Raw genomic sequence first — 15,464 nt, 5'->3', positions numbered from 1 at the left:
GTGGAGGTTGCAGTGAGCCAAGACCGTGCCATTGCACTCCAGCCTGAGCAACAGAGTGAGACTTCCTCCAAAAAAAAAAAAAAAAAAAAAGTAGCCTGTGTTTGGGCCTGTAATCCCAGCACTGTGGGAGGCTGAGGTGGGCAGATCACTTGAGCCCAGGAGTTTGAATCCAGCCTGGGAAACATGGCAAAACACTGTCTTTCCAAAAACTACAAACATTTTCCAGGTGTGGTGATGCATGCCTGTAGTCCCAGCTACTTGGGAGGCTGAGGAGGAAGGATTGCTTGAGCTCGAGAGGCCGAGGCTATAGTGAGTTCTGATCACACCACTATACTCCAGCCTGGGCAACAGAGCAAGGCCCTGTCTCAAAAAGAAAAAGAAAGAAAAAAGAGAAGGCAGCCTGTTGGATGTTTTGTGCTTCTGTCTGCGGTACGTCAGTTCTAGGGTATCTGGTCCCTGGTCAGCCCTGCTCTGCTGAATCCCCAGTGCCTGCAACAGTGTTTGGCAGGAACTTAATACATGCTTTGTTTTGTCTTTGAGATGGGATCTTGCTCTGCTGTCCAGGCTGGAGTGCAGAGGCGATTATGGCTCACTGCAGTCTTGACCTTCTGAGCTTGGTCCTTCTGCCTTAGACACCCAAGTAGCTGGGACTGCAGGATGGTGCCACCAGGCCCGACTGATTTATTTTTTGTAGAGACAGAATTTTGTGATGTGGCCCAGGCTGGTCTCAAACTCCTGGGCTCAAATGATCCTCCTTCTTCAGCCTCCCAAAGTGGTTAGAAGTGTGAGCCACTGCACGTGGCCTGTGTGTTTTGAGCGAATGAATGAGCTGATGGATAACAGATGCTCTTCTTTATCCCGAGCTGCATATGGACTCAAAGGGACCCATGGACTTTGGAGTTGGGGAGTTTGAATTTGAATCCCAGCTCCAGCATTCACTGGCTGTGTGACCTTGGGTGAGTTGCTTAACCTCTCTGAACCTCAGTGTCCTCAACTGTAAAATGGGAGCAATCATTGTGAGGGTCGGGAGTGACCATTCATGGGAAACATGTAGCTGGGGGCCTGAAGGGCGGGCATTGTGGTCCTCCGTGCCCAGCGGCCTCCTGGGGGTGGAATCACTGAGCGGACACGGTGGGTTGCATCCCTGGGGACTGGCCAGGCCCGGCCACTTACCAGGTGAGGGTCAGCGTGCTGGGGTGGAGGTTCCACATCTCCAGGATGCAGATGACCGTCTGGAGGTAATCTGTGTAGCAGACGAGGGCGGGGCAGCCCCAGCCTGGAGGATTACGGGGGAGAGAGGCCTCAGTGGGGGTGGCCTGAGACTGCGGCGCTTCCTCTCCACCCCCTCGAGGGCTGGAAGAAGAGTGGGCGCAGGGTCCCTGGGCCTGGACGAACGTGAAGACCCAAGGGCTGCTAAGGTGTGAGTCTGGGGCCTCACCACGTGCGAATTCCTTGTCTGAGCGCCAACCTTTCAAGGCTGGCTATGAAGACGGCACACTCCTGATGGCAAATAATGAAAAACTAGCTGATCCCAGCTCAGCACCCTCCCCCGGAGCCCTGCACCCGGCCAAGCTCCCACTGAGAATGGTAATATCCTAAATGCCCCCAGATGCGGCAGGCGCTCCGCCAGTGCACACACACAAACCCTGAGAGGGTCGGGGCCTCATGCTGAAAACGTCCCAACGCCCAGACAAGGAGCAGGCCTGGGCTCTGCAGAAGCTGGTTCCACGGGACACGCACCCTCGGAGATTCAGGAAGTGCTCCGAGGAGTAGGAAACCTGTGAGAGAACTGAGAAGCCCTCCGACAGTTTTGCAGAAACGTCTGCGTTATCCTACGGCCAAAACAACACCTCCACCGCCACCAAGAAGTCGTCAATCTCTTGCCCTGTGAGGCGATATTGCTGGAAGACTTGGGACCTTTTCACCCACTCCCCAAATATTGTTTCTCTGTGTTCTAAAACAGAGACTCAATCATCATCTGAATTTTGTTAAATGTTGGACAAGATCAATGGAATAATTTGTAGCTTTGTTTTATATATTCGAATGCCAATTCCACTGTTTTTTGCTGCTATTTACTAGAAACCTGTACCTTCCATCTCCTTTTTTTGGAGGGATAGGGTCTCTTGCTCTGTCACCCAGGCTGGAGTGCCGTGGTGCCATCTCAGCTCACTGCAGCCTCCACCTCCTGGGCTAAAGCAATCCTCCCACTTCAGCTTCCCCAGCAGCTGGGACTGTAGCTGTGCACCATCACGCGTGGAGAATTCTTATGTTTTTGTAGAGACGGGGTTTCACCATGTTGCTCAGGCTGGTCTCGATCTCCTGATCTCAAGCGATCCACCCACCTCGGCCTCCCAAAGAGCTGGGATTACAGGCGTGAGCCATCATGCCTGGCCTTGTTCCTCTTTTTAAGTGGGTTCATTTTCAGTGGCTTTTTCCTAATGTTCCTTGACTAATGGAGACCCACGAGGTGGTGGTGGCACGTTCCCCTCTTGGCTCTCACTCTAGGACAGAACCTGTATTCGGAGCCAGGAATACTGTGGCTGGAAACATCCTTTAGTCCATTTTTAGAGATGAGAACACTGAGGCTCCAAGACTAGACCACGCCTCTCATCTCTCTTGGTCTGAGCTGCTGAGACACTCACCCAGGGAAGAAAAAAACCTAGTCTGTGCTAGTTTTTCACAGTGGCACACATGGCAGGCATTGCTAATGGATCACAGCACTCTCTCCCCTAGGTGTGACCTCAGAATCCTCAACACAGCTCTCTGGGCAGTGGCTACCAAGGGGTGTGAGTCGTGGAAATAAACCTTGCTCTAGGAGGGGCTTTCCTCGGGGAGGCACACAGGACTTGTGGGTGGGATGCCGAGGAGCTAGTTCCAGCACTTGGCAGAGGAAACAGGACTGATTTTGGCAAAGCCTCAACCCAGAGCCTCTCAGTAGCTGTGTCGTCTCTGCGTTTATATCTTTGTGGTTCTTTCTCAAGGCTCTAGGAATTGGGAGAGGAGCTGCCATTCCTAGCCAGGTTCAAAGCTACCAAGGGACAGGGTTTGTCTCCAAACTTGGGGAGGCAACAGCAGCCTCTGGACTGGCCTGGAGGTGGCACCAGGGATGAGAGGGTGGGCAAATGCATGGCGAGTGCCCGCAGCCACAGTGCAGAGTCCCCGGGCCATGCCACGTCTGGGGTTATGACAGCATGCTGGAGGCAGTGAGAGGCGCATAAGTGGCTGTGCCGTCCCCAGCTCTGTGACTGTAAACACATGACTCAAAACTGCTTCTGCCCCCCACGTCTAAGCCGGAGGATGCTGCTTGCCCTAGAGGGTGCCGAGGTGCTGAGATGAGATCGCGCCTGTGCAGCACACGCTGCCCGTGCACAGCGATCGCTCAACAGAGCGGCACAGCGTGGGGATGAGGGCCAGGCTGTGGTTTGAATGTCTATGTCTCCCCAGAACTCACACGCTGAGACTCAGTTGCCAACGGGATCGTATTAAAAGGTGGGAACTCTAGGAGGCGATTAAGTTATGGAGGCAGAGCCCCCCTGAATGAATTATTGATCCAATAAGAGGGCTAGAGGAACCCAACATTCAGCCCCACTTTGCCCTTCTGTCCCTTCTGCCATATGAGAACCCAGCTTGCATCCACTCTGGAGGGTGCAGCATTCAAGGTGGCATCTTAGAAGCAAAAATGGGGGCCGGGTGTGTTGGCTCAGGCCTGTAATCCCAGCACTTTGGGAGGCCAAGGTGGGAGGATCATTTGAGGTCAGGGGTTCAAGACCAGCCTGGCCAACATGGTGAAACCCCATCTCTACTAAAAACACAAAAATTAGCCATGGTGTGTGCCTGTAATCTTAGTTACTCAGGAGGCTGAGGCACAAGAATCTCTTGAACCCGGGAAGCAGAGGTTGCTGTGAGCTGAGATTGCACCATTGCACTCCAGCCTGGGTGAGAAAGCAAGACTCAGTCTCAAAAAAAAAAAAAAAAAAAAAAAAAAAAAAAAAAAAAAAAAAAAAAAAAAAAAAAAAAAAAAAGAAGAAACAAAGATGGGGCTATCACCGGAACCAAATCTGATGCCTTGACCTTGGACTTCCCAGCCCCCACAACTGTGAGCAATACATGCCTATTGTTTATAAATGACCCAGTCTCACGTATTCAGTCACAGCAGCACAAACAGACTAAGACCTCAAGAGCAGAGAACTGATCCCAGCTCTGCCTCTGCCCAGGGATGTGGCCATGCACCTGTCCCTTAGCCTCTCTGAGCCTCAGTTTCCTCAACCAAAAGCTGGGCGTCATTACAACAGGGGCCTTGCGGGGCTGTTGGGAGACTGGAATGAGATGATGCTCTGAGCTCTGCCTGCAGCCCGGGCTTGTTAGCTGCACCTGCCAGTTGTGGAGCCACGGCGGGTGACCCAAAGGCTTTTTAGAACCCAGACGGGGATGGTCACCACTCAGAAAGGGAAAATCAAAGCTTGACATCTGTTTCCTGAAGGAGCTATTTGAGGTGCTGGGTCTTCTGGTAAAAACCAGAGAAAAATGCCCATGAGTCAGCAGAGCAGCCATTCAGTTCCTCTCCTGCCCCTAGGCCGGCCTCCACACAAGCCTGTGCTGGATCCTGCCTCCTCATGGCCCCCTCCTCCAGGAAGGCTCCTGGGATCTCTTAGTCTTAGATAGCGCCCCCCTCAGTCAGATTCCTGCCCTTCCCAACTCTGCTTTCTAACATGGTCCCCTCTGACCTCAACATCTGGTCTCCCAGGGGCTGCCTACCAAGATTCGGTCTCCTTTTGGCTCTTCCTCCCATTCCCAACCCGGGGGCCACCAGTGTCTGCTAAGAATCCAGCGATTGTTTTTTTTGTTTGTTTGATGTTGTTAGACAGGGTCTCACTCTGTGGCCCAGGCTAGATGGAGTACAGTGGCGTCACCTTGACTCACTGCAACCTCCACCTCCCAGCTTCAAGCAATCCTCCTGCCTCAGCCCCTAAGAAGCTGGGGCTACAAGTATGTGCCACCCTGCCTGGCTTTTCTTCTTCTTTTGTAAAGTCAGGGTTTTGCCATGTTGCTCAGGCTAGTCTCGAGCTCAAGCGACCTACTCCCCGCTTTGGCCTCCCAAAGTTCTGGGATTACAGGTATGAGCCACCCCACCCAGCCCAGCAACTGTTGAACAACATTTCCAAGGAGAGTCATTACAGAAGGGGAAACTGAGGTTAGACGGAAGACAGAACTTCCTCACTCAGAGAGTTGGGAGCCAGCCAAGGCAGAGCGCAGGGGAAAGAAAGGAGGAAGCCTCTCATCCCCGCAGCGGCACCGGAAGACACAGCCCTCAGGTTGAGCCACCTGAGACTCACGTGTACCACTTCTGGTTCATGGAGCGCTTTGGTGGATGGACTCTGGTTACTGGAGAGCTGGCTACTGGAGCTGTGTCGGCCTCAAGGGCACAGGTGCCATCCATTCTGGATCTGTGGACTCTAGCCGTGTTTCTGCGCCCACAAAGCCAGCACAGCCCCAGCTGAGCTCCGGGATGGGGGCCCTCCCCACCTGCAGACCACAGGGAAGCCACTTACCTCCCTGGAGCAGCAGCAGGAGCAAGGGGACGGCCGAGCCACACGGCATGCTGACTCCCACAGACCTGCAAGAGACGACAGCGGAGGGTGAGCCCAGGCAGGGTTCAGGGCTCCCCTTACCTCCCCTCATCCTGTCTCTTCCCAGGCAGACTTGCCCCAGATTCTTGGAACTGTCTTAAGAAAAAAGCAAGATCCTGGGGGCCCCTGTGGATGATCCCAAGAACTCCCACCTCTTAGAAATGGCAGATTCACCCTGAGAGTCCCTTCTCCTACCTTCTTCCTGCCCCGCCGTCACGTCCCAAATGCTAAGTGAATTTATTTTATGATTTTATTTTAATATTTTTAGAGATGGGGTCACAATCTGTTGCCCAGGCTGGCGTGCAGTGGCACAATCACGGCTCACTGCAGCCTCAACATCCTGGGCTCAAGTGATCCTCCTGCCTCAGCCTCCTGAGTAGCTGGGACTAAAGGCACATGCCACCACGCCCAGCTCGTTTTGAAAACATTTTAGTAGAGATGACGTCTTGCTTTGTTGCCTGGACTGGTCTCAAACTCCTGGGCTCAAGTAATCCTCCTCCTTGGCCTCTCAAAGTGCTCAGATGACAGGTGTGTGCCACCATGCCCAGCAGGTGACTGGAGATTACTGAATATTTTGCCTTTGCTGAGCCTATCAATATAGCATTGTGTGAAATTAAACTTCTGTATTTACCTATCTAAAGAAGAAAGAAGGCTGGTGCAGTGGCTCACGCCTGTAAACCCAGCACTTTGGAAGGCCGAGGCGGGTGGATCATGAGGTCAAGAGATCGAGACAATCCTGGTCAACATGGTGAAACCACGTCTCTACTAAAAATACAAAAGTTAGCTGGGCATGGTGGCGCGTGCCTGTCATCCCAGCTACTTGGGAGGCTGAGGCAGGAGAATCGCTTGAACTCAGAAGGCGGAGGTTGTGGTGAGCCGAGATTGTGCCATTGCACTCCAGCCTGGGTAACAAGAGCAAAACTCCATCTCAAAATAATAATAATAATAATAATAATGGAGCTAAAAGCTAAACCCAGGAGAGATGCCCCCTGCAGGAAGCAAGTGATAGGCTGGCTTTCTCTAGGCGCTGTCTCCACAAAGGGAAAACCCTCTGCCTCTGTGCCAGGATCTTCCCAAAGTTTCCATAGTTCCCTCTGACCTCCTTCACAAAGTCACCAAACAGCCACTGAGGCAGGGCACGGGCTGGGAGCCAGGGAGGTTCAGATGACCAGCTGTGCAGCTCCAGGCCAGTCCCCCGCCTGCTCTGAGCCTTGTAACGTGGAAACAGCAAGGCCTGCTTCCAGGCCTCTTATGAGAATTCAAGGAGGTGATTTGCATAAAACCCTGGGCATGGCCCCCATCGCATAAACACTCAACTAGCAGCGGTAATTGATAAGAATGTAGAGCATCAGAAACGGAGGGGTCGCAGAATGATCTAGCCAAGAGATGCCCAAATATCTCACTTCCAAAATTTTAGCCATATTGGTACATTGTGTACACTGTTGTTTATTCTAATATATATATTTAATATATTTTCTATAAATAAGTGCCCTTAAAAATTTAACTGCAGCATCATCCTAAGCAACAGCATCGCTACTCAAATAAAATCACGCTGGGGCAGATGCGATTTCAACCTGCTTTTATGAATATGGAGCTTGTGTGATTCCAGCCCCTGCAGAGGCCCCATTACCACGCTTCGAAGAGGTGGCCTCTGATCGCAGGAGGGGGAGTCTGTGTCTGCCCCTCCCCCGCCATTCTGTCCACATCCATCACCCCAGCCACAGCGTGAGCCCTGACACAGCTCTGTCCCCGTCACTCCCTGATGGCTTTATCTTGACCACAGCACAGCAGAAAGTGTGAATTCCTTTGCCCAGGTTCAAGATTCCTCATCCCCACCTTGACCAACATAGCAAGACTTTGTCTCTACCAAAAATAAAAATAGAAGTAAAAATACGTTAGCCAGGTGACGCACCCCTGTGGTCCCAGCTACTCAGGAGGCTGAGGAAGGAGGACTGCTTGAGTGTAGGAGGTCCAGGCTGCAGTGAGCCGTAATTGCACCACTGCACTCCAGCCTGAATGAAAGAGTGAGGCCCTGTCTTTAAAAAAGCAAACAGACAAAAAACTCCTCATCCCTTCTAATTTCTTACCTCTGCCTATATCACAGAGCACTAGGGATGCGGAGGGGGTACCTGCTGCCACTGCCTGCCCGGCGTCTCTTCCCAAAGAGCTCCTCGATCTGAGCTGCCTGTAGTGGTTTGTATGAGGCTGACTCCGCCCCATGCCCCACAAAGTGGGCTCCTGACCCACGCTTGGCCAATCAAAGCAGCCCATCTGTCTGACCACAGTGATTGCACCAGGGATGGATGTCAACTCGGGCACCGATTTTTTTTTCTAGAAAACTGGCAATTTTTGGTGTCTGCAGAGAGCTTGTAGCCATCTTTGTTCCCTCTTAGAGAGAGCCTCCTTGAAAAATGACATCCATACTGAGAAATACAGATCAAGAGTCCCCATGACATTATATGAGGTCCTGGATCCAGCTGTTTCTGATGTCCACCCTGTGGACTTCTCATTTCCATGAGCCAAAAACCACCTATGTTGCTCAATCATGTTGAAGTCTAGGTCTGTCGCCTGCCACCAAAGATCCATGACACAGTGGAGTAGAGAGAAGGGCTCAGATTTTGAAGCCAGAAGATCTTGGAGCCAATAGTAGCTCTTCTCTGGCTCTTTTACTCTCTGAAATGGGGACCACAGTGCTTACTGCACCTGGCAGTGAAGAAGAGGCTGTGAGAAAGCAGATGTGGTAATGCTTCGTGGACTGTGAAGAGCTGTACCAGTCCACGGGTTTCCTGCCATTACTGGCTGACTGCCCTGAATTACTCATTGTCTCCCTGGCAGCCCAGGCTCTGTCATGCGTCTCTGCCTCTGCCAGAGCAGACTCCTCCCCTCCAACACCTTTCCCCTGCCACCCTCTCAACTCAGCTTTCACGGTCCACATGCTGTATCCCTGCAGCCACGCTGGAGCGTCCCAGAACTCCTGCCACTGGTCTATTGCCTTTGAGGTTTTCGCTGGTGCAATTAATTATCCACTTGCTATTGAGCTTACCTTGCCTTCTATTTGTTACTCCAATAACCATGTCTCAAAAAATGTTATACCACAACCATCAACAGATAACTGATATGAAATAGACTGACAGTGTGTGCCACGCTGGTTAAGACACAGGCTGTGGAGCTGGCCGGTCTCGGCTTTGTGGCCTCAGGCAGTTTGCTTAACCTTTCTGGGCCTCAACATCCTAATCTGTAAATGGGAATAACAATAATCACAGTACCTGCCTCATAGGTCCCTGGGAGAATTAAATTAGTCAACATTTATAAAGCATTTAGAACAGTGTGCGGCATTTAGTAGATGTTATATAAGTATTACTTAAACAGAACAACCAACTTATCATAAAACAAAATACATTAAAATGTAACAACTAAATACAAGAAAATCAAAGGCAGCAATTGAAATTTAGTGAGATGCTGCTACCTGCCTGAGAGTCCTAGAAGCTTGACATGTGGTTTGTTTTTGTTTAAACTTAAGAAAGGGAAGCCAGTCACATTGGTTCATGCCTGGAATCCCAGCACTTTGGGAGGCCAAGGTGGGAGGATCATTTGAGGTCAGGAGTTCGAGACCAGCCTGGCCAACATGGTGAAACCCCATCTTACTAAACATACAAAAATTAGCTGTGTGTGATGGTGTGTGCCTGTAATCCCAGCTACTCGGGAGGCTGAGAGGGGAGAATTTCTTGAATCCAGGAGGTGGAGGTTGCAGTGAGCAGAGATTGCGCCACTGTACTCCAGCCTGGGCAACAGAGCAAGACACTCTGTCTCAAAAAAAAGAAAAAGAAAAAAAAAAGAATAATGTTTAAGACGCAATAGCACCAAACTGCGATTCTTGCCTCCTCCATCAGCAGGGCAAGCGATGAAAGGGCCTCATGTTTTTTCACTAGGGGATCCAGGGATATTTAACGTTGTTTAAAACAAACTGCTTACTTCTGGGAAACATCAGCTTTAAAACACAGACTTTCCCCATCACTCCCTCCTCAGGCTCCCACAGCACCAAGTGGGGTCTTCCCTAATTCCGCTGCCCTCTCTGTCCCGAATCCATCCCCTTTTAGGTCTTTGCATGCAGGCTGACTCCCGAGGGCAACAGCACTTTATCCTCAGATACAGGTTGGGCCACTGTGTGTGTTCCCTGTAAGGACAGAAGGTGTCCTAGGAGGCTTCCTGCTACAGGCGCCCTTGATATGGTTTGGATATTTGTCCCACCCAAATCTCATGTTGAAATGTCATCTCCGATGTGGGAGGTGGGGCCTGGTGGGAGGTGATTGGATCACGGGGGCGAGTTTCTCACGAATGGCTTGGCGCCATCCCCTTGGCGAGTGAGTTCGCCTCAGATCTCATTGTTTAGAAATGTGTGGTACCTCCCCCTTCTCTCTTTGGCTCCAGCTCTGGCTATGGGATGTGTCTGCTCCTGCTTCACCTTTTGCCTTGAGTAAAAGCTCCCTGCAGGCCTCCTCACCAGAAGTTGAGCAAATGCTGACCACATGCGTGTACAGCCTGCAGAACCATGAACCAAAGAAACCTTTTCTTTACAATGACCCAGTCTCAGGTATCTCTTTATAGCAATGCAAGAATGCTCTAACACACCACCGCAGCCCCCGGCCTCTGCGGTCTCCTACCGAGGAGTGAAGAGCACCTGACTTGGAGCATGCCGCGTCCCAGCTGTGTGTCTTTGGGCAAGTTCCCCAACCCCTCTGAGTCTCTGTTTTCTCATCTATAAAATGGAGGTCATCAATCTTTGTTGCAGGTTTGTCATGAGCATTCAGTGCGTCATCGCATGTAAAGTCCTGTAGAAGCGTTTATCCAGCAGTTCCAGTGCTGAGAAATGTTTCCTGGAGTTGCTGTAATTCACACTAAAAGTTGACCAAATTTCAGGAGATCCTGGGGAAATGGAGACGCTTGGGGCAGGAAATTTGACTGAAGTGAGTGCTATGGAGAATATGAGGCTCTTAACTTCGCAGTCAATGCTGTGGCTCACATCTGTACTTCCAGCCCTTTGGGAGGCCCAGGTGGGTGAATCACCTGAGATCAGGAGTTCAAGACCAACCTGGCCAACATGGCAAAACCCCATCTCTACTAAAATACAGAAATTAGCTGGGGTGGTGGTAGGTGCCTGTAATCCCAGCGACTCGGGAGACTGAGGCAGGAGAATTGCTTGAACCTGGGAGGTAGAGATTGCAGTGAGCCAAGATCATGCTACTGCACTCCACCTGGGAAACAGAGCCAAATTCCACCTCAGAAAAAGAAAGAAAGAAAGAAAAAAAAATGATAAGAAATGCAAATAAAAACCACAATGACATACCATTTTAATTTTTGCCAGATTGGCAGGAACTAAAAGTCTGATGACATTACATGTTGCTGAAGATATGATATACAGGAACTCTTATTTATAGCCAGAGGAAATGTGAATTGTTACAACTGGTCTGGAAAGAAATTTGGCATGACCTAATAAAAGTGAACACATGCCCTACCTAAGACCCAGTGACCTCACTCTTCTGTAAACTAGTAAAGAAATTCTTCCTGCATGTACGAGAAACATATACAGAAATGTCTATAGCAACATTGATTTTAAAAGTGAAAAATTAGAAACAATCTAAATTTCCATCATCAGGAGAGTGAAAAAATAAATTGCGATATCGTCACTTAGTGTAAACATGAATCCTTTATGGCCACACACAACAAAGTGAATGACTCTCACAAATTTTGGAGTGAACAAAGGAAGTTGGAGAACAGCAAACAGCATAAGCATAATAACACTGTCTACATCACACTGAAAACCATACACAATAATTGTACATATTGTCTAGGTGAGCATACCTGTCATAAAAATATTTTTTAAATCATGGGGATAATAACATCAAATTTTGAATAGTGTGGAAAAGGAGGGGGTGTGAGAAGGAGGGATATTAAGGGTGTCAACAGTTTGGTAAAGCTTGGTGAAGCTACCATGGGTGTTGATATTATTATACCTTATGCCCTTTTGTATGTTCAAACTATTTCATAACATTTGAAATGTAAGTGAGTCTTAGTTTTGTAAAATAAAATGTGGATGAGGGACCCCCACTTCTGGCTATGCTGAAGTAGCTATTGTCAGACTAATCCTTCCATCGAGGACAACTACTAAGCAGGGGGGAAAAACTGCACAAGAGAGCACCAAGTTATATAGTACTTAAGAGAAAGGCATTGAAATTCTGCATGCAGTTTCTCCTCAAATCATGCGCCAAGTCATTGAAAATATGTAGCATGCCAAGAAACCTAGGAAAATGCACCTGCTAATACACGGGGAAACTAAGAAGGAATTTTTGCAGTTTTACAAGCTGAGGGAAGAATTAGAGTTCAGGGCCTGACCAAAAAGATGGACCCTGGTGAGTACTCAACTATTTAGAAATGACCATTCCTTGGGAATAAGAAAAAATTAGAAGTAGTTCATCCTTGACTGCATCAGTGTGATCTGCTTATATGCTGTATGTCTGCTAGAAGAAAATTTAAACCTACCTGGAAAAAGTTAGCTTCATCCAAAGCCTCCATATCTTTTATACATAATGTCCAAAATTCATTTCAAATTACAAGGCAAATCAGAAAACAGTCTCAAATGATCAAAAATGAAAATAAAATAAACAATAGAAATGGTCACATAGGTGAATTAGAAAACGGCATTAACAGATATGCCTAAATAAATCAGACCTAAATCAATGAAGGGCGTACCATGTTCATAGATTGGAAAACTTAATCTTATCAAGATGACACCTCAAATTGACACCTACAGATTCAAAGTAATCTCCATAAAAATCCCAGCTGGCTCCTTTATTATTTTTTAAATTTTTTTTTTTTTTTTTTTTTTTTTTTTTTTTTTTTTTTTTTTTTTTTTTTTTTTTTTTTTTTTTGCAGAAATTGACAAACAAGTCCTAAAATTTATAGGGAAAAGTAAGGGACTAGAATAGCCAAAAGTAACTATTTTTTAAAAATTTTTAATTTTTTTTTTCTGGCCACATTTTTGTAGACCAAAAATAACTTTTTAAATTAATCACAGTTAAAGTAACTATGATTAATATGTTCAAGAATTTTACCAGAAATTTGGAACCTATTTAAAAAGTAGAATGCCTAGAACTGACAAACTTAATAACTGACGTTTATAAGAACTGAAGAGATGGATTTGGCAACATACTAGCAACATCAGAAGAGAGGATTAGTAAACTGGAAGATTGGTCAATAGAAAATACCCAGATTGAAGAATACAGAGAAAAAAAAGTTCAAAAATACAGAAAAGAGCAAAAGAGACATAGGAGACATTGTGAAAAGATCTAACATACATGCATTTGAAATCAAGAAACAGAAGAGAGAACAAGTTAAAATAAATAGCAGTGATTTTAGTTAAAATTCTTTTTCTAAACTAACAAAATACATTAAGCCACAGATTTAAATAGCTCTACAAACCACAAAAAGGATACATACAAAGAAAGCCACATCTGGGTACATCATAGAGAAACTATGTTTAAAAATAAAAGACAAAGATATATTTAAAGTATGCAGAGAAAAAAGATGCTTCGCCTTCAAAGAAGAAACCGTAAGACTTTTTAACAAAATGATGAAAGAGAGCAGACAACAGAACAACTTCTTTAAATGCTGAAATTTCAAAAGCCAACTTAGAATTTTATATCCATAAAAAATATCTTTTAAAAAATAAAGGCAAGTTCAATATGATAAAGAGATCTATAAAAAAATCACAGTTGGCCGGGCGTGGTGGCTCATACCTATAATCCCAGCACTTTGGGAGGCCGAGGCGGGCGGATCACGAGGTCAGGAGATCGAAACCATCCTGGTTAACAAGGTGAAACCCCGTCTCTACTAAAAATACAAAAATTAGCTGGGCATGGTGGTGTGCACCTGTAGTCCCAGCTACTCGGGAGGCTGAGGCAGGACAATTGCTTGAACCTGGAAAGTGGAGGTTGTAGTGAGCCGAGATTGCACCACTGCATTCCAACCTGGTGACAAGTGAGACTCTGTCTCAAAAAAAAAAAAAAAAAAAAAAAAAAAAAAAAAAAAAAAAAAAAAAAAAAAAAAAAAAAAAAAAAAAAAAAAAAAAAAAAAAAAAAAAGAAAGAATAAAATGGTTAAAATAAATTTAACCAAATTCGTTAGTAATGTTAATATGATATGAATTCATTTATTAGTGTGAGATGTGCAATAAAACCTACAAATGTTATTGAAATAAATTATAGAAGATCTAAATAAATGAAGGATATACTATGTTCATAGAATTGGAAAAATTGGGGGTGGATCCAAGATGGCCGTTTAGGAACAGCTCAGGATTGCAGCTCCCAGTGAAAGTGCAGAGGGTGAGTGGACACCGCATTTTTATTGCCCACAGACTAGGAAATTCCCAGACGGAGGAGCTCCACGGGTCGCCAGTGCGACTGTTTCGGCCAGCATGGCTGTGTCGGCCGGCGCCGCTGCTTTGCCCCGCGCAGCTGCTTTGTCAGCGCCCCAGCGCAGCGGTTCTCCGTACAAAATACACTGGTCCAGGTGCCCTTTTGGCTGGCGATTGGAGCCACAGGAAGTCACCCATTCATCTGTTTAAAAAGGGGACTGAACAAGGAACCAGGACAGTAGATTCCAGGGCAAAAAAAGCGCCACGAATCTCAGTGCCACTGTTTAAGCCAGAGCAGTGAGTCGCCGCACGGGAAAACACACAGATCCCGGCGCCTCTTCAATAGGCGACTGGAACACCAACTTAAAAAAAAAAAAGGCTCTGAGGCAAGGAGCCAGGCGATCAGGCTCGGCTGGTCCCACCCCCACAAAAGAACAGCAATCAGAAACTCTCTGGATTGAGAGTTTCACAGCAAGCACAGCAGAACCCGGGATGGTCCAGCTCTGTGGGAGAGGGGCGTCCGCCATTACCGAGGCACTCCAAAACTACGGGGGTAGCCAGCCAATGCTGAGGCAGCCCGCCGTTGCCAAGGCAACCCGCCACTACAGAGAGAGTCCGCCATAAAAGAGGGGGGCCACCATTGCCGAGGCAGTTCTAACTACACCCATATAAACAGGACTACAGGGAAGTTCACTCGGCAGCTGGGCAGAGCCCACAGCAGCTTAGCAAAGCCTCTACAGGCGGACAGTGACTAGGCTGCCTCCTTGCTGGGCAGGGCAGCTCTGAAGGAAAAAAAAAGAAGGCAGCGGCATAATGGAAACTCATAAATAAAGCCCTAAATCCCTGGGACAGAGCACCTGAGAACAAAAAGCGGTTTATGAGTTCTGCTGCAGCAGACCTAAATGTACCTGCCCAGCAGTTCTGAATGAACAATGGAGCTCACAGCTCAGCATTTGAGCTCCTATAAAGAAGAGACCGTCTCCTCAAGCAGCTCCCTGACCCCTGTATATCCAAAGAGCCACCTCATAAAGGAGAGATCAGACTGACACTTGGCGGGTATTCTTCTGGGACAAAGATAGCAGAAGAAGAAAACTGGTAACAACCCTTACTGTTCTGCAGCTGCTGCAGGTGATCCGCAGGCAAGCAGGGCCTGGAGTGGACCTCAGCAGACCTACAGGAGAGGGGCCAGACTGTTAGAAGGAAAACTGAGAAACAGAAATAACCTCATCATCAACAAACAGAATGTCCACTCAGAGACCCAATCTGAAAGCCAGCAACTACAAAGATGACAGGTGGATAAATCCATAAAGATGGGAAGAAAACAGCGCAAAAAGGATGAAAACACCCAAAACCAGAACACCTCTCCTCCTACAAGGGATCACAACTCCTCACCAACAAGGGAACAAGGTTGGATGGAGAACGAGTGTG

At 47.7% G+C, this 15,464-nt stretch overlaps 1 protein-coding gene across 1 annotated transcript in view; it reads right to left on the bottom strand.

Moving 5' to 3' along the window:
• IL21R (interleukin 21 receptor) overlaps positions 1-15,464 on the bottom strand; it is a 46,247-nt gene that overhangs the window by 14,282 nt on the left and 16,501 nt on the right. The window contains 2 exon segments of the mRNA XM_037740609.1: positions 1,174-1,276; positions 5,550-5,614. Of these exon segments, the coding sequence (XP_037596537.1) occupies positions 1,174-1,276; positions 5,550-5,614 (168 nt within the window).

Source organism: Cebus imitator, unplaced genomic scaffold, assembly GCF_001604975.1.
Source record: "Cebus imitator isolate Cc_AM_T3 unplaced genomic scaffold, Cebus_imitator-1.0 Scaffold85, whole genome shotgun sequence".
NCBI classification, from domain to species: domain Eukaryota; kingdom Metazoa; phylum Chordata; class Mammalia; order Primates; family Cebidae; genus Cebus; species Cebus imitator.
The sequence above is the reverse complement of the archived record's forward strand: the minus strand, read 5'-3'. Positions and strand labels throughout refer to the sequence as shown.